At 38.6% G+C, this 23,633-nt stretch overlaps 1 protein-coding gene across 4 annotated transcripts in view; it reads left to right on the plus strand.

Moving 5' to 3' along the window:
- The window catches only part of KIAA1958 (KIAA1958 ortholog), a 162,553-nt gene that overhangs the window by 71,892 nt on the left and 67,028 nt on the right, over window positions 1-23,633 (plus strand). For all 4 annotated transcript variants that reach the window (XR_004301162.1, XM_032419040.1, XM_032419039.1 and 1 more), the window contains exon 2: window positions 323-1,517. Coding sequence is in view for 3 of the 4 variants with exons in the window: in XM_032419040.1 (XP_032274931.1) it covers window positions 347-1,517 (1,171 nt within the window). In the remaining variant the exon portion in view is untranslated. The remainder of the gene's footprint in view (window positions 1-322; window positions 1,518-23,633) is intronic.

The raw sequence follows: 23,633 nt of genomic DNA on the forward strand, positions 1-23,633 counted from the left end.
ACCTCTTTTTTATTGCTTGTTTTTTTTCTTTCCCACTTTTTTTCTCGTGCAAATATTTTTATGCAGATAGTGTTGTTACAATCAAGGAAACTAACAAAAATCTTCTCGTCTGACAGCCAATAGGCATCACTTTTTTTTTTCTTTTTTACTTTTCCCTGTATTCTCTTCCAGTCTGCCCATGTGCAGCGATATTACCTAGATACAGTTTTGAAGTACAATTCTTTTTTATGCCATATGGTCATAGTTCAAGGAAATTGAAGTAATGGAGATATGGGAATATCTTGGGTAATAATGGCTTCTTATTTTGATTATTTCCCTTTAGGAAAGACACTGCTGATCCTGTAACATGGAGGATTGCCTTCATACTTCATCTGAGAATCTGTCCAAATTGGTCAGCTGGGCCCACAGCCATGGGACCATTTGCAGCCTCATTCCAAACCTGAAACACTTGCTTTCGGAAGGTTCCCATGGGAACCTCACAGCAATGTGGGGCTGTAGTGCTGGCCATGCTTATCACTGGCCACTGACAGCTACTTGCAGAGCTGGGTCCCAAGAAAGGGTCTGTTTCCAGGATAACAGAAGTTTTAACTCTGATAGTCCCAGTATAATTGGAGTACCCTCTGAGACACAAACTAGCCCGGTTGAAAGATATCCTGGGAGACCAGTGAAAGCGAAGCTAGACTGTAATCGGACCAGAGACTCTTGTGACTTCTCTTATTGCAGTGAGCCCTCTGAACTGGATGAAGCTGTTGAAGAATATGAAGATGAAAACACCCTGTTTGACATGGTTTGTGAGTCTTCTGTTACAGACGAGGATAGTGACTTTGAACCCCAAACCCAAAGGCCTCAAAGCATTGCTCGAAAAAGGCCTGGAATAGTCCCATCTTCTCTCCATTCCAGCTCCCAGGCTCAAATGGTTGATGAATGCAGCAATGATGTCATCATTAAAAAAATCAAACAAGAGATTCCTGAAGATTATTACATTGTGGCGAATGCAGAGCTGACTGGAGGGGTGGATGGACCAGCCCTGTCATTGACACAGATGGCAAAACCCAAGCCTCAAACTCATGCTGGTCCCTCCTGCATAGGGTCTGCTAAGCTGATTCCCCATGTGACATCTGCCATTGGCACAGAGCTAGACCCACATGGTGTATCTGCATCCCCCTCTGTCATGTCCAGACCAATCGTCCAGAAGACTGCCAGGGTATCTCTGGCTTCACCAAACAGAGGACCCCCTGGTGCCCATGGCACCAACCAGCAGGTGTCCATGCAGATGCCTGTGAGCACATCCCATCCTAACAAACAGATCAGCATCCCTTTGTCTGCCCTGCAACTGCCTGGACAGGATGACCAAGTTGCTTCGGAAGAGTTCCTGCCCCATCTGCCCAGCCAGGTTTCCTCCTGTGAGGTAGCTCTTTCTCCCTCAGTTAACACAGAGCCAGAAGTGAGCTCCAGTCAGCAGCAGCCCCCAGTCGCTCCAACCATAACCACTGAGGCCACAGCACAGTGCATACCAGGTATGGCACGTGAGGTGACAGAGAGTCCCTCATCCATGCACGTCCGAGAATTCTGCGCCGTCAGCACTTACAAAACTATTGGCTCAGTTTGCTAGAATTCAGGCCTTTATTATTCTCAGAAAGATAGAAATAATGAAATATATTCTATCCAGGTGATACTCTGAAGGAAATTCATCTCAGTTAAGGCCATCCGTCCAGTCCGTGTACCTCAGGGCTGAGAGGACAGCTGTAGGATTGTGTTCTTGATATTGCGTGGCTAGATTTAAGGTTTGTATGATCTTAAGCTGAATAATTTTTATTTTTATTATTTTTTAAATATTTTATTTATTTTAGAGAGAGCGAGTGAGTAAGTGGGGGTAGGGGCAGAGCTAGAGGGAGAGCAAGAATCTCAAGCCAACTCCATGCTAAGCACGGAGCCTGATGCAGGGCTTGATCTCACAACCCTGAGATCGTGACCTGAGTCGCAATCAAGAGTTGGACACTTAACTGACTGAGCCATCCAGGCGCCGCAAGCTGAATAATTTTTGTATATTAATGTTGTCTTTGAAAAAAATTTTTTTATGCTCTCCTATCAGTGTCAAGGTATTTGGTTGCTCTTTGAATCCAAAATGATACGATGTTGGGTTAGGCATATAATGACAATAGAACTGGTGCTTTTCCATTATCATTTGTTTGTCTGAACCAACTTGGCCTTTCTATTCATTTTAGTTGGTGTGGCAGTTTAGAACAAGTATTTTTAAAAGCAGCAAATAATTCTAAGAGAAGTATTTTATCTTTTATCTCAAAATTTAAAAGAGTCCGATAACTTGCACTCCTGGAATACGTGGGCCTAACTGGAATGGACTGAGAGGAGAGGGAAATAATTGTATGAGGTCTCTATCTAATTTTGACATTCTAATGTTCTGTAATTCTAACATGCAGTATTTATTGAATCTATTTAATCGAGGCTATTACTATATAAAGAGGGTTTGGGGTGTCGTGCATTTGGGTTCATTATTCAAATCTAATAAGCCAGAAGTAGAAACGTGGGCAAAGATGAACAGACATACAGAACAGAGTATATAGAAAGCAGAAATTTGTGGCACGTTTTGGTTTGTTTCATTTTAATCCCTCTCAAGGAAGTCGTGTATTTTGGGAAAAGTTTCCTAGAAGCCTGCAGTACCTGTGCCTTTACCCAGTTTATGATTTTACTGACACAGTCATAGTATTATTAATAAGATATACAATGAAAATATTCATATCTTGACTCAAAATTATGCTTTTCAGTTTATTCATTTTTCTTTTTAAAATAATAGCTTCACTGAGATATAATTCACATACCATAAGATACACTCTTTTAAAGTGTACAGTTCAGTGGTTTTTGGTGTATTTACAGAGTTGTGCAACCATCACCACTATCTAATTCAAAACACTATTATCACCCCAGAAAGAAACCCATACCCATCAGCAGTCCCTTTTTTCTTCCTCCCAGCGCATCAACCACTGATCTACTTTATGTTTCTATGGATTTGCCTATCCTGCACATTTCATGTAAGTGGAATCATAGCATGTGGCCTTTTGTGACTACCTTCTTGCACTTAGCATATTTTTTTTTTTACATTGTAGCATGTATCAGGATTTCTTTTTATTGCCAAATAATATTTCACTATATGGATATACCATAGTTTGTTTTTCCTTTCACCATTGAGGTTGTTTCTATTTTTTGGCTATCATGAATAATGCTGCTAATAACACTCGTATACAAGTTTTTGAGTGGACATATAACTTCATTTCACTTGGGCAACTACCTAGAAGTGGAATTGCTGGGTGTATGATAATTCTATGTTTAACTTTTTGAGGAGCTGCCAAACTGTTTTCCAAAGTAGTTCCACTATTTTTTTTTTAAGATTATTTATTTATTTGCCAGAGAGAGAGTGTGGGAGAGAGAAAGAGCAAGAGTACAAGCAGGGGAAGCAGCAGGCAGAGGGAGAAGCAGGCTCCCTGATGAGCAAGGAGCCCAGTGTGGGACTCGATCCCAGGACCCTGGGATCATGACCTGAGCCAAAGGCAGATGCTTAACCAACTGAGCCACCCAGGCATCCCAGTAGTTCCACTGTTTTAAAATCACCAGCAATGTAAAAAGGTTCCTGTTTCTTAACATGCTGACCAAATTTGTTGTTTTCCATTAAAAAAAAATGATAATTTATCCTGGGTTCATGAAGTAATATCTCATTGTGGTTTTGATTTCCATTACCTTAGTGACTAATGATGTTGAACTTTTTAGCAGTATGGTCTTTGGCTAATCCTGGCATAATTTAGACACATTTTTATTAGGCTGGTGAAAGTCTTTGTATTAGGTAGGAAATCTGACTTTTAGTACATACAGGATATAAATAGTGGTACCTTTTCACTTAAATAAATAGTTGTATCTGGTTTATTTGTGTGTCCCCCCCCCCATTTTTTTAAAATAAAATAGGAGACTTAGCCTGACAGGGTTTTCTACATTCTCACTTACTTTATATTTGAGGGTAGAATTCCGAATTGTATTTTGCAAAGTAGTCCAGTATATCAAAACAGCTTAGTAAGACTTGTATCACACATCCTTCCATGAACTTACCCCAGCATCCCTCTACTAACTTACCCCAGCTTAGTAATACTGTTGTATTACCCCTTCCACTAACTTACCCCAGATTTCCTTGCATCTGCCTAGTGGACAGTGAATGAAACATCGAGGTTCTTTTCCTTCCTTCCTTCCTTCCTTCCTTCCTTCCTTCCTTCCTCCCTTCCTCCCTCCCTCCCTCCCTCCCTCCCTCCCTCCCTTCCTCCCTTCCTTCCTTCCTTCCTTCCTTCCCTTTTATTTATTTTTTAAAGATTTTATTTATTTATTTGAGAGGGACAGCCAGAGAGGGAACACAAGCAGGGGGAGTGGGAGAGGGAGAAGCAGGCTTCCCACTGAGCAGGGAGCCCGATGTGGGGCTTGATCCCAGGACTCTGGGATCATGAACTGAGCCGAAGGCGGATGTCCAATGACTGAGCCACCCAGGAGCCCCTTTTCTTTTTTTTTTTTAAGATTTTATTTATTTATTTGAGAGAGGGCACATGAGTGGGGGGGGAGGGGCAGAAGGAGAGGGAGAAGCAGGATCTCCACTGAGCAGGGAGCCCGATATGGGACTCGATCCCAGGACCCCGGGATCATGACCTGAGCCGAAGGCAGACGCTTAACTGACTGAGCCACCCAGGTGTCCCTCGAGGCTCTTTACAAAACAAAATATGAATATCTTATTATATAATTGTTTTGGAAAAGAAATTCAGCCTATTTGAAAAAGAAATATTTTAAACTATTCATTTTTGTATAGATTACATTCTCAGGTTTTTTTCTTCTCTTAATGAAATTGCACTTTTTTTTTTTTTAAATTGCACTTTTTATAATAGCTATAAAAAGCAGGTATGGCCAAGTACGGCACATAATGAATACAATCCTAAACTGTGATTTAGCTGTACTCTTGCAAAGAGAATTGGTTTGGCTTGGAGTTGAACCTTTAAGGAAAAACAGTATGAATAACTGGTAATGGGAATTTCCTAAGGAATCATCCTGATGTTTTGATCCATTGTTCTTTGGAAGGATATTATATTGCTAAGGTATTATTAGTTTTAAAGAAATACTATTTTACTAGAAACATAACTGGAACAAATAAAAGTCTGATTGACATTTTTCTTTCGTGGGAGTTAGATAAAGTTAACTTACCATTTACCTTTGTTCTATAGAGCCCAAATTAGTCTCTGTGTTAACAGTTTTATTTGTTTGTTTTGCGTATTTATTATTATAGATAGTCTTCATTCTAAACATAGATTTTTTTTTTAAATTTAGAATTCACATCCAAATGTATGTGAATGAATATGTACAGATGGACCTAACTCAGTTAATATATAAAGTATACTTGGCACTAAGCAAAGAAGAAAGCTTTTGAAAGAGCTAGCTGAAAGCAAAATCAGGTGCTCTTCTTAAAACGGATGTTGTGTAAGCTGGAGTCCTTATCAAATCATTTTAGAAATACTGCATATCTTTGAATAATATTTTTTAAAATAAATATTCTGACAAATGACTGTTGAGTCAACCAGAAACAAGGAGAAATTGTTTCATTTTGTTTACTTTTACTGATACCATTTAAATTCTGTTCTCCTAGTGGAAAGTCATCCTTATTTATGTTCAAAACTAAACTCACAAAGTGATAAAATGTTAATCAAGGTATGGATAAAATTATTAATTTTCATGTCAGCCCTGTTATACTGCTCAACCCAAATCTCAGCAAACAGTAATGAGTAAAGAGGACATATTATTAGAAGAATTATTGACTGTCTCCCCAGTGGCTTAGATTCCATTAAATTTTGAGGTTTTTAAATGTAAATTTGGGGCATTTGTCATAAATTTAAATCTCTATTGCATTCTGAGTTGGGTTTTTATGTGTATATTTTTTAAATATACACACATACACATGACTTCCTTTATGATTTTGTGCAAGGACCCCATTTATTAATCAGCTTTTTCCCCAGCAAGTAATCAACTTTTGCTTATCAGATTTGAAATATATATATTTTTTCTTTTGAAAATACACATCTTCAGTTATTTCTAATAAATTATATGATTCCTTATATATTAAAAATATTAACTCATAGTATATTTTGTATATTGGAAATACATTTCCCTCTTTACCATTAAAGTAATTTTGGTGTAATTAAAGTAATTTTGTTGATGGCACTTTTTTGAGATGAATTTTCTTAATTTTTATGAAGGTTATTCCTTTCAGCTTCTGTTTAGCTGTCATCTTTTCAGCATTTGGTTATTTTGCTAAGGAAGTCCTTTCCCTCCTTTGAATCAGATAACTATTTACCTATATTTTCCTCTGGTTCTTTTTTGGTTTTCCACCTGCTGCAGCTGCCCCCACCCCCTGGTCTTCTTTCTTTTTTTACATTTAACTGTGAAGCCAGAATAGATTTTGGATTGGAACCTCACTTCATTATTCTTGCAGGTAGTCAAATGTTCCAGCATCATTTATTAAATAATTCCCAGTCACTACTGAATTGATTTATGCATAACATTTTTGTTTATAATTGGGTCCATTTCTAGGTTTCAATTCTGTTGTTATTGATCTCTTTTTCTTCTAATTTTTTATTGTTTGTTTATGTCCTTTTTTTAAGATTTTTTTTTTTTTTAAGTAATCTCTACACCTAATGTCAGGTGCAAACTCATCACCCAGTGGCCAAGAGTGGCATGCTCCACTGACTGAGCCACCTTGGCACCCCACTATTTGATTATATCTTATACAAAACAAAATGAATTCATAGAAAAAGAAGGGCATAATTTAAAGTATTTAATAGAGTACTTTTTGAAACCTACTCATGTAAAATTGAGTTCAGTAAGCTTTTAAAAATTAAGTCATATATTACTTCTCATTGTTTGGTATATGTTGACAACATAAACAGTGATTTCTTTTGTCAAAAACAGAAAATCTGAGTTAAAATAAGTTTAAAAAGAATAAATTGCTTTATAGTCTGAGGATATATCTTGAAACAAGCTTTTAGCCAAAGGTTAAATGATGTCTAGTTTCTTCTTGCCATTTCTCACCTTAGGTTCCTTGGTATTAGCTCTCCCTATAGATATTTGATTTCTGCATGGTCCCCAAGGTGGTTGCCAAGTGCTGCTAGGATTCATGTCTAGCAGTAGACAGAACCTGTGTCACAACATTCCCATTAACCCCTGAATCAGTCTCTGGGGCATTAGACCCCCACTTGGAAATGGTATTGAGACCAGTTTACATAAACCACATAGCTAAGTGTGGAGGTTGGATGGGGGCGTCCTTCCAAGGACATTCTAGGCTCTAATCTTGAAAGGGACAGCAAACCAGAATTACCTACTGCTACTTGTGTATTTTTTTGTTTTTGTTTCGGGCATTTAAGTTTTTTTTTTTTTTAACATGGGTAAATAGGAGGAGATGTTTATATATGTCATTCAAGAACAGGATATACTAGAACGGTGTTCTAATAATATAAGGGGTAGAAACATAAATATTTATGCTTGTGTATGTGTATGTATGCATATGTATGCATACATATGCATTGTATTTTACATATTTCCTTATTCCACAAGAAATATATGCCTCTTCTTGCAAGGTAGAACAAGACTAAATTTGTTTTTTAAAGATTTTATTTATTTATTTATTTGAGAGCGATAGAGAGTGCACTCAGGAATGAGAGGAGGAGCAGAGGGGGAGGGAAGAGGAGGGGGAAAGAATCTTGAGCAGACCTCACATGGGGCTCAGTCCCACAACCCCAAGATCATGACCCCAAGATCACGACGACCTGAGCCAAAAGCAAGAGTCAGACGCTCAACTGACTGAGCCACCCAGGCGCCCCGACTAAATTTGTTTTCTTAGCCATATCCTTTCCTGTACCTTCCTGCAGGACAACCTGAGACGTAAATTCTGAAAGATAAGAGAGGCAAAGTAAAAATTCAGGCTCAGTTTATGCCATCATTTCCTTCCTTATCACTGGGTGCTTATCTTAGGATTGATATGTCAGGCAGTGCTGGGCATTGAAAGTAGAGACTGGTCTCTCAAAGTTTGAAATCAGACATGCCTAGGTTGATTCCCAACCCTGTCTTCTGCTAGCCTTGTGAACTTAGCTAAGTCATTTCATTTTCCTGAGACTGTTTTCTCATTTGTAAAGTAATAATAATGCCTGTCTTGCAGGATTGTTTGAGGACCAAATGCAAAAATATAGGTAAAGAGAATACCTGACATGTAATAAACATTCAGCAAATAATAATTTCTACCATTATTAATATTTTTTTCATTGTCATCACTGTTATTGCCATTATTATGCTGTGCTCAGTACTCTTAAGTAGTGTAGTAGAGTCTGATCTTACGCAGTTACATCCCTTCATCTACTAGAAAATGGTCCATGGAACAGTATCACTGGCATCAGCTGGAAACTTAGTAGAAATGTAGAATCTCAGGCCCTATCCCAGACCCAAAGAATCAGAATTTGTGTTTTAATAATATCTCCACATAACTTGTATGCACACTGAAGCTGGAGAAGCAGTGATATAGGGAATGCAAGACCCATATCATGGGGCACATTGTTTCCATCCCGCCACCCAGTAACTTTGAACACTCTTACTGTGTGGGAGAATTCCCTCCTTTGTTCATCTGCATTTCTCTATTGGAGAGGCCAAAAACTTGGATTCCAAGTATATATTTCAGTGAGGACAGTCTTGTGACCTTAGGCCTTGCCAGTCAGATGCACTCACACCAGACTCTAATCAGAAGTACCTAGAAGAATCTATTTTGCAAGTTGCAAATCTTGCAGTTTCTGGAGGTAGCAGGAGCAGCACACCTGTGGTAGTTCTGACTGTAGAGGCTGTCGCCGGAGTTTGGTGGCTTTGTTGCCTCTACCAGAGCAAATCTGTGCTGGGTTATTTGCAGACACCTCCAAACCTGATTTACTGGTGTTCTAGGAAATTCTTTGGCCTTTATTAAATTATTTTCTGCCTAAGCTGGCTAGACTGGGCTTTTTGTTTTAAATAAAGAATCTGGAGGAATATAACCTCTAAACCTAGGAAAGGTATTAGCCTCTCCTAGGTGTTGCATGAAAAATAAAATAATTTTCTTTTTGTCACTAGGTTTATTTTCAGCTAAAATTAATGACATCCCTTTGGTAATTAACCCCTGATACCAGGATGCCCTATATTGTATGATATCTTGCTGTACATACTGCACAAGCAATCCATAGGATATGGATTCTCCTCACACTAATCCTTACCTCCCTTCCCAGTGGGAGTTTTTGCTGAAATGTGTCCCTTGTGGGGAGTGCTTGGAAGCATAGGTTAACATACTCCCTGAACCTAGAATAGGGGAAGGAGGTACTTAGGACCTTTGCTTTCAGCTATGGATTTTAAAGGGCAGTTCTGGGAAATGAGAGAAATCTCAGTTGGAACTTCTTACTACTATGTTAAATATTTGTTAAAAGTTAATTTTGAATTATTAGTTTTCCCTTAGGCATACCTTTTCCACATGAACTCACGTGGTACTGTTTTCTGAAATGATCTATTTTATTTCTTTACCATTTCTTAAGTTGATACCTCTGACAGAGGGATTGAACAGCTAAATCACCTGGAAGTAGCCCAAATAAGGAGGATTTAGGAAATCTGGACATTGACATTTTTTATTGCCTTGTGTATTTCATTTCTTTTCTTCCTTCTTACCCTCCATTTCTTTCTCCTTGTATAATTTTGCCCTTGAGTTGCCATTGGTAGTGGTGGTAATGTCAAGAGTTTTATAAGATCTGGTGAAGGTGAGTGAGCTTTATTTCATTAGGTCTCTTAGAAGAAACTTAATGATCTAGATACTTATCTAATTTATTGTGTTCCCCTTCTCTTCTAATGCTGAAGGAGGCTTTAATGGAACTATGCAATACCCTTTTCTTCAATTCCAGTGCCTTGCACATGGTTTGAGTGTGATCATTGTGTTGGTAATTTCTTGACCATGAGAATATATCTTAGGGAAAAATTATGTACCTGGATCCATGAGTTTCTGGGACTCACTGCTTGCTGTTAACAACATCATCTAAAAAGCAATAACCTTGTTTTCATTCCTCTACTCACCTAATTGGGCAATGAAAAAAATCAGGCCCCTCTATCTCTGGGGAGGGACTGCACGTCCACAGGAAGAGAGAGCAAGTCAAAACCTTGATAAAGTTAGAGATCGCTGATGTGTTCCTGAACACTGTTAAACCTTCCAGATCCGTACAATCAGCACGCACCCCTTCCCCTAGCCTTTTAGATGGCACCTTCCGTCCCTCTGCTGAGTATCACAGAGTCTTACTGTTCTTCTACTTGAAGATCACCAGCTCTTGACTTTCCTACTTGAGTGTCACAGGATCTCCTCTCCTCTACCTAAATGTTGTAAAGCCCTTCCTCCCCAACTGATCAAAGGGCAGTTGTCAGAGTGGAGTGGTGGGGGTTGTCTTAGGTTTTCTCATGCATAGTAGAAAGCCTGTAATAATGAGTTTAAGGAACTGAGGATGGTGGTCTTTAGCCCCTGGCTGGTAAGCACTTCCCTCCTTCCTTCCTGCAATGTACTTCTTAGAAAAGGTAAGACTTGGTTTTAAATTAGTAATTTCTAGTTTTATTTTCTACACTGGCCGGGGGGGGGGGGGCGGTAGGTGAAGGGGATATGTGATTAAGTACAGCCATTCTGTTAAAAAAAGAAGAATTGACTATATTTTCATGTCTTTTCAAAGTATTTAGGTTTTTACAAAGATAGTTTTACTAAGGCAATAATGAAAACCCATTATAACTTACATAACACATAATATATAATTTACATACCTCTTATTATAAAGCTATAATAATTAAAATGGAATGATCTGACATAAAGATAGACAAGTAGAGCAGTGGAGCAGGATAGAAAGCCCAGAAACACACCTACACATAAATGGGAACTGTATGTGAAAGAGATGGCATCTCAAATTAGTGGGAAAAGGACGGATCAGTCAGTGAATGGTATTGGACATTTGGTCACCCATGTGGAACAAAATAAAATTAGATCCTTATCTCACATCAGACATGAAAACAAGTCTCATTTAAAGATCTAAATGTGGAATTATAAAGCTTAAAGCTATCTGAAGGAAATCTTGCAAAATAGCCTTGATGTCAGGAAGAGTTTTTAAAACATGGCACAAACCATAAAGGAAAAGATTGGAAATGCTGACGACCTTAAAGTAAAAGTCTGTAAGTAAAAGCCTTAGCTGGGACAAGGCATATCCTAAATAAAGTTAAAAGATAAGCAATCATCTGTGAGATGATTTTAATTCACATAACCAAAAATATTCATACACAGAATATATATTAAAAACTGCCACAAATCAGTAGGAAAAAGATTAGATAATCCACTAGGGAAATGGAGAAAAGGAAATGAAGAAGCACTTCTAATAAGAAACCCATGTAGTTAGTAAACATGAAAAATGCTCAACCTAGGGGCACCTGGGTGTGGCTCAGTTGGTTAAGCATCAGACTCTTGATTTCAGTTCATAGGTCATGGGATCAAGCCCCGAATCAGGTCCTGCATCAGTGCGGAGTCGGCCTCAGATCCTTTCTCCCTGTCCCTCTGCCCCTCCCCATTCACTCTTTCAAATAAATAAATAAAAAGAAAAATGCTCAACCTCACTGGTAATCAAAGGAACACAAGACAACAATGAGGTACCATCAGAAAGGCAAAATAATTAATTATGAAACAGGGAAGGACATACAACAAATGATAGTGGTTGCCTTTGGGGAGGAAGGGGGATGGGAATGGGTGCACAGGAAACTTGAACTGTATCTGTAACATTTTCTTTAAAAACATGTAAAAAATATGACAAAATAATAACATATATTAAATCTGAATGATAGGAACATGAATTGTGTTGTATAAAAGACAACATGAGTGCACTGCTTAATTAACACACAACTGCTTGGATTTATATCCCAGCTCTACCACTTATTTTCTGGATGACTTTGGCAAGTTACTTAACTTCTCTGTGGCTTCACTTTTTCATCTGTAAAATGAAGAAAATAATGTATTTATTCTGTAGGGTTGATTATAAGGATTACGTTAATCTGTACTAAGCCCTCTGATTCATGGTAAACACATACTTTAGTATTATTCTGTATACCTTTCTTTATATTTAAAACGTGATTACTTTTTAAATATAGATTATGGGGGCACCTGGGTGGCTCAGTCAGTTAAGTGTCTGACTTCTGCTCAGGTCATGATCCTAGAGTCCTGGGATTGAGCCTCGCCTTGGGCTCCCGGCTCAGCAGGGAGTCTACTTGTCCCTCTGTCCCTCCCCCCTGCTTGTGTGCGTGCATGCACACACGCTCTCCCTCTCCCTCTCTCTCTTTCTCTCTCAAGTAAAAAAATAAAATAAAAATAAATATGGATAACGAAACAAGATTGATTGTGGAGTATTTATGAGATGAGGATATTATGACATTATTACTGAACATATAGAAAGGTTTTTTTTGGTAAGAAAGCAAACTTGACTAACAATGTCTTCTAGTGTACTTGTTTATGGACAAAGAATTTGGGGATTATTCTTACAAATTTCAGCACTGTGGCTTTCCTTCTTATGATTATAATGGGATGCTGTCATGGGGAATTTTTTCAAGTTCTTCTGCTGGAATAAATTAAAAAACAGCCAACCCCCCGCCCCAAATGTTCTCTGTTACCTGTTAGCGCTTTTATGTCCAAAATAACACTGCCTGAGTTCCATGAAAAAAAGGTTGTTTCTCTTATTTTTTTTTTTTTTTTTTTTTAAGATTTTATTTATTTATTTGAGAGAGAGAGAATGAGAGAGACAGCACATGAGAGGGGGGAGGTTCAGAGGGAGAAACAGACTCCCTGCCGAGCAGGGAGCCCAATGCGGGACTCGATCCAGGGACTCCAGGATCATGACCTGAGCCGAAGGCAGTCGCTTAACCAACTGAGCCACCCAGGCGCCCTGTTTCTCTTATTTTACTGATGGGAAATGAGGCACAAAGAAACTAGGCGACTGCTTACTTACAATTCCTGTTTGTTAACTCAGAGGCATTAAGTCACTGCTATACACCTACCTCCACTTGTCTTGGGATAGGAACAGCCTAAACCTCCAATTGCTTCCTCTTCCCCTTTTTTCATTTTCACGTTGTGCCTATCACTTACCCAAATTCTAGGCTGCTAGAGTACATCTTAAAGAGAGAATTTATTTTCTCTGAGAATCATTTTTAAAAGGACCCAGGGTTTAATAGAAGGATTCATTGTACTAGGAGCCAGTCTGAGTCTTGGTCTCTTTTTCTGCTAAGCATCTGGCCAGGTCACTTGCACTTGAATTTATCAGACATTTTTTCAGGATCAACTATATGACAGAGGTGGTGAAAATACAAAGATGAATGTCAAAGTCCCCATAGCATTGTTTATAGAAGGAGGCCAGTAAACCAACAACTTTAATTCCAAGTGTATAGAAAGAGGTATATGAAATGCAGTGGAACACACATGAGGAGCAGTTGACTTAGCCTTATGGTAGGCAGAGAAGAGTATTTCAGGTAAACAGAACAACATGAGCAAAGACATTCAGGCATGAACATTTGCATATGACTTAGGGAAGCATGGATTTGAGTGTGGCTTGAGAGTAGATTTCCAGGGGCTCAAGAGAGTTGGTGCTGGAAAGGTAGGCTGGAGCCTCCCATGAAGGGCTGTACATGTGATGTCACAAATGTCCTACGTGGGAAACAGAGGACACAGTTCATTATCTTGGAAGATTACACTGATAGCAGTGGGGAAGTAGAGGCTGGGACACAAGATGTTTTATAGGGTATTACAGTGATTCCTGTGGGAGATGGCCGTGAGTGCTCATGACACAACAAAAAAGGCATTGGAGAGGAGACAGGTTGATGTTTCAGGAGTTAGAAAGTACAGACCTTGATTATTCTGAGTGTTTGGCCTCTTGATATCTCTGTTGCTACCCTCATATTCTTTGTCCAAAACATAGCACTATTTTAGTAATACCAAAAGTTTTCAGAACATGGGTACCTACAGTGAAGTCTTAATTCTCTGTGTGTAGGATAACACAGTGTTTGTAGTTCTGAAGCATGCCGTGACCATTCATTCATCCATTCATCCATTGGAAGGCTATGAATCGCCAAGTTCAAGTTGGGTACCACTAGTACACCAACATTCAGGGCAAACATATTGTTCCTATTGTCATACTGCCTACAGTGTAATGGGAGAGAGACATCCTAATGCTAGCCCTCTCAGAACATCCTCATAAAAACAAACAAACAAAATGTTTTCTGGACCATGATGCTGTTCAGCTTTAAATGAGTTTGTAAGACTAAATTGGTTGCTTTTGTTTATTTTTTTTAAATTGTATTTTATTATGTTAATCACCATACATCATTAGTTTTTGATGTAGTGTTCCATTTTTTAATTTTATTTATTTATTTGTCAGAGAGAGAGCACAAGCAGGGGGAGCAGCAGGCAGAGAGAGAAGCAGGCTCCCCACTGAGCAGGGAGCCTGATGCGGGACTTGATCTCAGGACCCTGGGATCATGACCTGAGCTGAAGGCAGATGCTTAACCTACTGAGCTACCCAGGCGCCCTAAATTGGTTGCCTTTAGATAATACATTTATGAAGGTTGTTTCTAGAATGATGTATGGTTAAACGTGGTTAAATGCACAATTAAGCCACTGTGGTAAATGAAAGGTGAGTTTTAGCTGGAAATTAAGAGTGCAGAGACTACAGACAACCCATTCCACATCATTTGTTTGAAATACTTTATACTCAGCTAAACATAACATGAGCCTAATTATATTAAAATTATAATATTACTTATTTTTGCATATAACTGGTGACCTATCTTTAACAATTAAAAGTATAATTGTTTAAGTTTTCCAAAAGGCAAAATAAAAAAAAAAATCAACCTAATTGCTCCCCTGTACATATACATAATGTTCTGGGAAATTCACTTTTATCAGCTTTTCTCTAGTTCTTGCACATACTTTTATTAGCACCACACTCTAACCAACTGAGCTAACTGGCCACTTTTGCACATACTTTTAAAATATCATTTGTCTTAGTATTTCACAAGAAAATCTTCCCAATTGACTTTTTATTTCTCTTAAAAAAAGGCATTTTTTATTATACCAATGAAATAAGAGCTGTTACTTATTTAATGTTCACCCAAATATAATTAAGACTTCCAGATATGTAGAATGTACCCAAATACAGCAGACTAGCAAATAGCTATAAACCTCACCGTGTAATTTTCTTTCAGTGAATTTGGATTTGAGTAAGGCTGCTAGGAAGTTCAGAATTGAAGAGGCATTGACCTTGATTTTCTAGTCTTGGTATCCATTACGTATAGTCTGAAGAGATGAAATAATGTACAACTTCTGAGCAGAAAAGTCAGTGCCAGAGCACTGAAGTCTTCACTTCAGTGTCCCAGGATTGAAACATCTTCCCTGTTTGCTTTCCTCAGAGAAGCAACAGCCTCCGACCTCTTCTTACACCTTTTGCTCCCTGACCATCTTGGGTCTCAACAGGGATGGGCAGAGTGCAGGTGATCCCCTGCATCCTAGGCCTGGCAATAACTTCTCTTTCAGTCTAGATCCCATTTATGTAACTAATGGCTTGTGTTCGCAAGAATATTAGAACCGAAAGAAATACTTATATAATGTAGTAAAAGTGATAAATTATGCTTCTATGGCTTCAAGGTGATTTTAAGCTTTATTTTAGTTGAGAAGAGTGATCAAATTTATAATCAAGTAAATCTTATTTAATGATTGATGTACCTTAGTTAGCTTACTGTCTTCAGTTACAATACACATAGCTGATCCTTCAGTTCTGCCTTAATATCTATAGGATTGCTTTTTTAGGAAAAACACTTTTTAGTGCCCTTTTCAATTTTCTGTATTTTTATCAAGGTAATACATGTACATGGCAGTCAGTAAGAATATTGCTTAACATTAGCAGTCTCTCACCTTAGCTGTCATCACCTCATAATCCCACTCTTCAAGAGAAACTTCATTTGAGCCTATTTTCAATTCTTTCTAGAATTCTGAACACATTGTTTATACTTCTATTTCTTTTTTTATCAACTTGAGAAAATATCTACAGACTCCTTGTTTTGAATGATGAGAACTTAATTCATTTTCATTAACCTTACAGTATTTTAGTTTTAGGCTATTAAAATACACAAGTAACCAATAGAAGAATAAAAATAATGAAAAAGGAAATAAATATGCTTTCTCAACCTAAGATGGAAGATATTAGTGTCCCTATCCTTCCTTCTACTGTTCTCACCTCCCTTCTAACCATCTTCTTTTTTTTTTTTTTTTTTTAATATTTCATTTATTTATTTGACAGAGAGAGAGAGAGAGAGGCAGCTAGAGAGGGAACACAAGCAGGGGGAGTGGGAGAGGGAGAAGCAGGCTCCTGGCCGAGCAGGGAGCCCGATGTGGGGCTCGATCCCAGGACCCTGGGATCATGACCTGAGCCGAAGGCAGACGCTTAACGACTGAGCCCCCCAGGCGCCCCCCTTCTAACCATCTTCTTAACCTGACAAAGTTGTCAATATTTTTTTCATTGTCTTTGGCAGCCAAACTGAGTCTTTCCCCGCCTTTTTTTTTTTTTTAAGATGTATTTATTTATTTTGAGAGAGAGAGGGAGAGAGCACATGCACGAGGTGGTGGAGGGGCAGAGGGAGAGAGAGAATCTCCAGCAGGCTCCCCACTGAGCCCAGAACGCAACTAGGGGCTCTATCCCAGGAGCCCAAGATATCATGACCTAAGCTGAGATACCAAGAGCCAGACACTCAACCTATTGAGTCACCAGGCACCCGAGTCTTTCCTGCTTTATCCTTAGGTTGACTCTAAACATTCAAAATCAATAACACCATTTATGTTATTTTGACAGTGTAAATATTGTTCATAGCTATTAGTGTTCTAAAATTGAATCTCTTTTCATCCTGATGAATTTCACTACCTCTGGGACACTGAAAGGAGGATGTTCCTAAGGGTTGTTGTATGGATAAGTGACTTAATCCATGTAAAGGGCTTAGAATAATTCCTGGAACAGAGAGTAAGTCCTCAATAAGTATGTCCCTGCATTACTACTGTATTTGTTGCATGTGAAATGTCATTGATTGTAAATGTACCATTATTTTATGTTCCACAAAGAAGTAAAAAGATGCTACCAATTAAACTGTAATTCCCAGGAATTGTGAGACAAATTTCAAAGATGTTAAAATGTAGAAATGCATCTTATAATCAATGAAATATAGTATTATACTAGTTTGGGGGGGGGGTTGTATGTGTTTTCTTAAAATTTTTGGTACCATTTCTTGACAGAAGAGCACTGTGACATCATATCTGTATGGTCCTCCCAAGATTTCCATTTGGGCCTCAGTCTTCCTGCTGCGATTTGGACTAATTGATTTAATATAAGCCTGAGATAACCCTCCCACCCTGAGGTTTCTCTAGGTTGTATTGTCTGTTTCCTAGATTTCACGCATCGCTTTTTTTTCTCATTTTGCTGGAGTCCGTCAAATAATTTCCCAAGAATGGATACGTGGGAAGTAAACTCAGCCTTTAAATCACTGGAAATTCCTTTCCTCTAATATGAATTTTATTATTTTTAAATTTTTTTAAAGATTTTATTTATTTATTTGACAGAGACACAGCGAGAGAGAGAACACAAGCAGAGGGGAGTGGGAGAGGGAGAAGCAGGCTCCCCACAGAGCAGGGATCCCGATACGGGGCTCAATCCCAGGACCCTGGGATCATGACCTGAACCAAAGGCAGTTGCTTAATGACTGAGCCACCCAGGTGCCCCCTAATATGAATTTTAAGTTTTTCTTTAGTACTTGTTCCTTTCACAAGGATTACAGTTAAAATAATCTCTCTAATCTCTCAGAACTTTGATTACAAGTTTTTAAAAAATTATCTTCTGTCCTTGTATTATCTTTTCCGTTGTTTTTTTTTCTGTTTTCTTCATTCTCTTTATTGCTGCCAGTTTTTTTCTGATGCCTACTCAGATTGTTCACATTTAAGAACATAAGACAGGAATCTGGTGTTAGTTTCTTCTGTAGTTGTGTAAATAGGTTTGCTTACTTTGGGCCTTTTCCTGAGTGAAAAGTATGTGGGACGTATTGATTGGCAGGACTCTGGTTACAGAGAGTGGGCAGAGAGCTGGTGCTTGGTCAGCAAGGCCTCCAAAGACAAGTCTCAGGCACCAGCACCCACAATAGAGGCCGTGGCTTTCCCACATTGATTGGGTGATTGGGTTCAATTTCCTTAGCAAAGTTTTGTCTTTTTTTTTTTTTTTTGAAAGGGGTGAGGGTGGATCAGTGGGAAGTTTAGGGAGACTGGTTTTCAGCTCCACTTCTCACTGTCACACTCCCTTGCCAGTTGTCCCTAAGTCCAGAGCCTGTCTGAGTTTCCAGCAGAGTGATTGGCCTCTACCTTGGATGGTCTAGGCCCTCCTGACTCCATGTGCTGTTGCTGGGTTACAGTCAGGGTGCAGTTGGTACTCTTGTTACCAGTGGCTCAGGTGGTGTGGATCTTCTCTGGTCCCTGAGTGGATGCGACTGTCTTGCGTACCTTGTTTGGTAGGGTAGTGCTGGGACAAAGGTCCACTTTAGGGTCCACAGTTCAGACGGTGGCCCTATTAACTGGGTGTGCAGACAGTTGTAGCTCCCACCAGGTCCCTGGAAAGGCTCCTTCCTGGTCACTGGATAGGTCCTTGGGTTGGCAGGACTGGCCCTGGACCATGGCCTAGAAGGCTGTAACTGATCCCCAGCACTGGTTCTGGTTCCACAGCCACGGTCGAGGTCTGCAGACCTGGCTCTGGAGGCATGAATGGGTGTGTCGCTTGCCAGGTCCCTGGGTAGGCTACATTGCTCTCTATCTGTGGCAAAAGGAGCTAGAGCTGAGTATAGGGTTGTTTCAGGATCTCTTGGGGGTGCAGACAGGAGTGTCTCCTGCAGAGTCCGTGGACCAGCAGTACTACTCATGGACTGTGGCTGAGAGGCTGGAGCTGAGTATTGGGCCCTTTCTGAATCTCTGGGTTTGCAGATGGGTCCTTGGACCTGTAGGACTGCTGGCAAACTGCAGCTCTAAGAGGACTGGAGCCAAGTATAAGACCCTTTTGGAATTTCTGGAGGCACAGATGGGAGTGTCTCCTGCCAGGTCCCTGTGTCAGCCAGACTGTTCTCAGGCTACGGCTAGAACCAGCTGGAGCTGAGTTACAGGGCCTTTCAGAACCTATAGTCTGACTGAGTTTGGAGGGGTTACCTCCAGAGGCTCCTGCCCACGCCCAAGAAGAGGCTGACGTGCTTCACAGGACACTTGAGGGTCCACATCCTGAACCAGGGTCTGTATGCCTATTACCCAATGCATGTGGGCATGAGTCCTCCTGGGTCCCTTGGCATATGGTGCTGGTGACAGAACTAAAGCCAAATGGAGCTGTAGCTGAGTCCTCAGGGGTATGGAGCTGTTTGAGGATCTGTGGTCAGGACCTTGGTTGGTGAGACAGCCACCTGGGTATGAACTTACCTTCTCAAAATGGCTGTCCTTGATCTTAAACTCTACTGGGGTTTCACAATCTCCCACCCAGTCCAAAGCTCCCACAAAGGCGCTTTTGTCCATGCATGCATACCAAATTATTGTTGATAGGGGTGATATTCAGACATCTTGCTGATATCACTCCCTTCCACCCCCAGAGACTTAAAAAAAAAAAAAATAACTTTAGTATTACTTAATTTTCCTTACAATCCAAGAATGTGCTGTTGGTATGAATTTGACTTTAGGGTTTGGTACATATTCCTTAAAAATAATGCCTGAAATTATATTTTATATATATTTTTTTAGTTTTTAGAGTATATTAAGATTTATGTTATGGATCACTAACTTTTTAACACCTTTATACTGTTATAATTACTGCTGCTAAATTATTTTTCTATGAAATGAAAAGCCATCTCACCATTAAGAAAAAGCTTTATTTTTCTGTTTTGCCTGTACTTATAAGTGGGTAATAGAAAGCTGATCCATGTAGAAAAGTAATTTTTATTTTATAATGAAGTTTTCAAAAATATATTTTGTTTTTACCCACTGACCCAATTAGAGAAATTAGCATTCTCCTATCCATTAAATTATTACTTCTTGGATGGAATTTAATGAATATTAATAGACTAACTCAGAAAACAGGAGGTAATTTATTAGTTTTCTGCATTTCTATTTTTATGTGTTATCTGTTTTCCTTTGCATTATGTGCCATACATCTTTTGTTTCAAGTTGATTAATAATTCCTTTGTGTTTTTTACTTTCTTATTCATTTTCAGTAAAAGATGCCTTCACATTTTGAGCCTTACTAATTAAGATATGCAGTCCTATAAATTGAATGTAAATTTAAAGGAAGACCTGGTTTCTAATCAAAATTTTTTATAGCTATTTCTGTTATGGTATAGCATTTCATTTCTTAAATTCATCAGATGTTACCTAATATAGTGTGCTTGTTTGTTTTTAGTCACTGAAGCCATAGCATTTTAGCAAACTCATGAAAAGTGCTTTTCAAATCTCATTTCTGACTGACATACTGATGAGCTATTAACAAATGGTGATGATTATTTTTCTTCATAGGCAGGGTCATATGCTTATAAAAATAGCCAATACTTATAGGGTGCTTATTATCTCACTAACTGCTTGTGGTAACTCAGTTCTCACAGCTCTATGAAGTTGTCAGGACTATAATTAACTCCATTTTACAGATGAAGAAGCTAAGTCAAGAAAGGTTGATCTTGCTGGAGGTCAACACAGTAAGAGGGTGGGAGAGCTGGGATTCTGACAGTCATTCTGGTTCCCAGGTTCATGCTGTTAACCACCAGGGTCACTGGCCACGCTGATGCTTCTCTTGCACATTTCAGCATCTTCCCTCTTAGCATTGAGAAATCCTTTTAGGACCTGCACCAACTTTCCCTCAGTTTTCTTTATTTCTCCAAAAACTTCATTGCCAAAACTTCTCCTTTTTACTCTTCCTTTTCTAGTCCCACTCTCCATCTGCTTTTATTGTCTAATTGTCTCCACAAGGAGGGGGTGAAAATCAAAGTATTTAAACAGTTGAGGAGACATACACAGACATGTCTAAAACAGTGCCTGCCATGTTGAGGTACAAATGTGTTTTTGTTGAGTGTCAAAGTAAATATGCAAATGCTAAAATTTCTAGAAAGAAAAAGAGGTAACTTTCATTTCTTCTGCTTGCTTTTGGGAAAACTCAAGCTGCTATGTGGAGAATAGTTTGGATAGGGACAAGAAAAGACAGGGAATTTTTAATACCTAAGAAAGAAATTTGTATGTCATCAATGGATAATAAATCCAATGCCAAATTCTCATTTAGGTCTTAAAATATGTAATTTTGGATGATCAACAGGGATATGTCAGAAAATATTAACTTAACCGGGCATTACTGTGTTAACAGTAGTTTTCCTCTTGAACATAAGACAAAGCAGTATTTCCAGAGAAAAATAAAAATACATCACAAAAGAAAACTGAAGTATATAGTTAAGATGGAACAGACTAGACCCTTGCTGATTAAAGAGTCATACTTTTAATTAAAATTTTAAATCAGAAGGATATATATCAAAATATATCCAGTGGCCACCTTTGGATTTATGGACAGTTTTTCTTTCTTCTTTATACCTTTATTTTCTGGGGGAAAACTTTATATTAAACATGTACTACTTTCATGCTAAAACTAATAAAATCATTTTTTATTAGGGGAAATATACATAAAATAACCTTTTCCTCATGTGAATACTCTTTAAACCATCTGTTTTTTAAATATCAGATATTTCTAAATTTATGCAAAGCATATTTAAGGATATGTGAATTCACTGAAGTGAAATGCAGTCATGGCTGAATCCCTGAACTGTGCAAGGAGTAATTTTTACTTTTGAAAATGATTTACTATCCAATAAAATTTTACTTAAGACTCAGGTGTTGAAAGCAATGAAAGAACATGTATAGGTTGATGAAATAATGCCTGTTTAACTGTGTACTAATGGAGTCACCATAGAATAAACTGGAAAGGAAAGCCACATGTGCAAAGCTGTGACTTCATGATTGAAACTAGAAAATATTAACTTAACCGGGCATTACTGATGTAAATGTCACATCAGTAATGAATACCTGTATCTTCTATAACTGCCTTAAAGTGAGAACTAAAAAACAAGGTTCTTTGGGGAAATTTGTATGATGTTTTATATATGAAAGTCTGATGGCAGCAGCTCCCTCTATATTTTATGTATTACACCAGCTGAAGATATTTTAGACCCATCAGAAGGTCCAGTGTCTCTGGCAGTATAATAATAAAATAAAAAAGTGGAGGAGAAATCTCTGCAGTCTCTAATAAGCAGTCTATCACGGAATACTGTCAGATTCTGTAGAAAACTCCACAACATGATTTATTACGTGAATTACAGTCATGTGGGTTTCATGCTGCTAAGCCTGAAAATGCAGCCACATTCTGCAGTTGATTTAAGAATATATTTTGGCCAAGACAAAAGAGCTCCTTCTTGTGATTAATATAGTACAATATTTATTCTCTTGTTCTACTCTTCTTTCGCCTTTGGAATGCTTAATTTCTTTTCTGTGACTTGAAATTAAGTTTGAGATTTGAGAAGTTTCACCTAGTTTTTATTCACTTCTGTCATCTGGTCTCCCTTTTGTCTTTTTGTGCCATCTTAATTGTCACTAATGTTGCATGTCCTCTATGTGTGAAGTCTGTATAACTCCCTTCTGAGCAAATGTGGCTAGCCTGCAGCTGTCCCCAGCTAGCGCTGCTGACCCCAAGGCTTCTCAGGTCACACCTGTGATGCTACAGCTCACTTCTCAAAGGGAAGGAGCAATTGAGGAGACATCCTCATTTTCTTAAGGCAAAGAAGCAGAATTCTTAGAGAATTCCATGATTTGACCCTTGTTTAGTACTGTACTGAATTCATAGTCACATAATATCTCTTCCTTAGGGACACAGTAAGCTTGTCACATCACAGGATTCCAGGTGGTGTCGAATGGAAGGTGTCCTAAGAGCTGTTTTAGATATGGATATTAATTCTGGTTGCTTACATATGTCAGTGACAGGATATGTTCAGTTATGCACAAATGCCTAACCCTGGTGGCCTTTATAGATTAACTTGGAAGAATTAGCAAATATTTGCTACAAACTAAAGCATCAATAGAAAAGAAACTCAAGTGAAGTAAGATTTAGTGGGTTGGAACACATTTCTAAGAAATGATGTTTTTAAAGAGTTGTACTAGATGATTTATGTGCCCAGCAGTGAGCTAGGTGATTTGTTTTTCTTTCTTACTCAATTTTTATACAACTCTTAAGAGATAGGTATAATTATTACACCTGTTTTACCCTTGAAAAACCTGAGGCTTAGGTTTAAAAAACATGCAGATTCACATAGCTGCTTAAGCAGTAGAACTGGAGATTTGAACCCAGCCTGCCTGTCTTTCTCTCCCTCCCTCTCTCCCTCCCTCCCTCACTCCTTCTCTCCCTCTCTCCCTC

This window comes from Phoca vitulina, unplaced genomic scaffold, assembly GCF_004348235.1.
Source record: "Phoca vitulina isolate PV1807 unplaced genomic scaffold, GSC_HSeal_1.0 scaffold21, whole genome shotgun sequence".
In the NCBI taxonomy this organism is placed as follows: domain Eukaryota; kingdom Metazoa; phylum Chordata; class Mammalia; order Carnivora; family Phocidae; genus Phoca; species Phoca vitulina.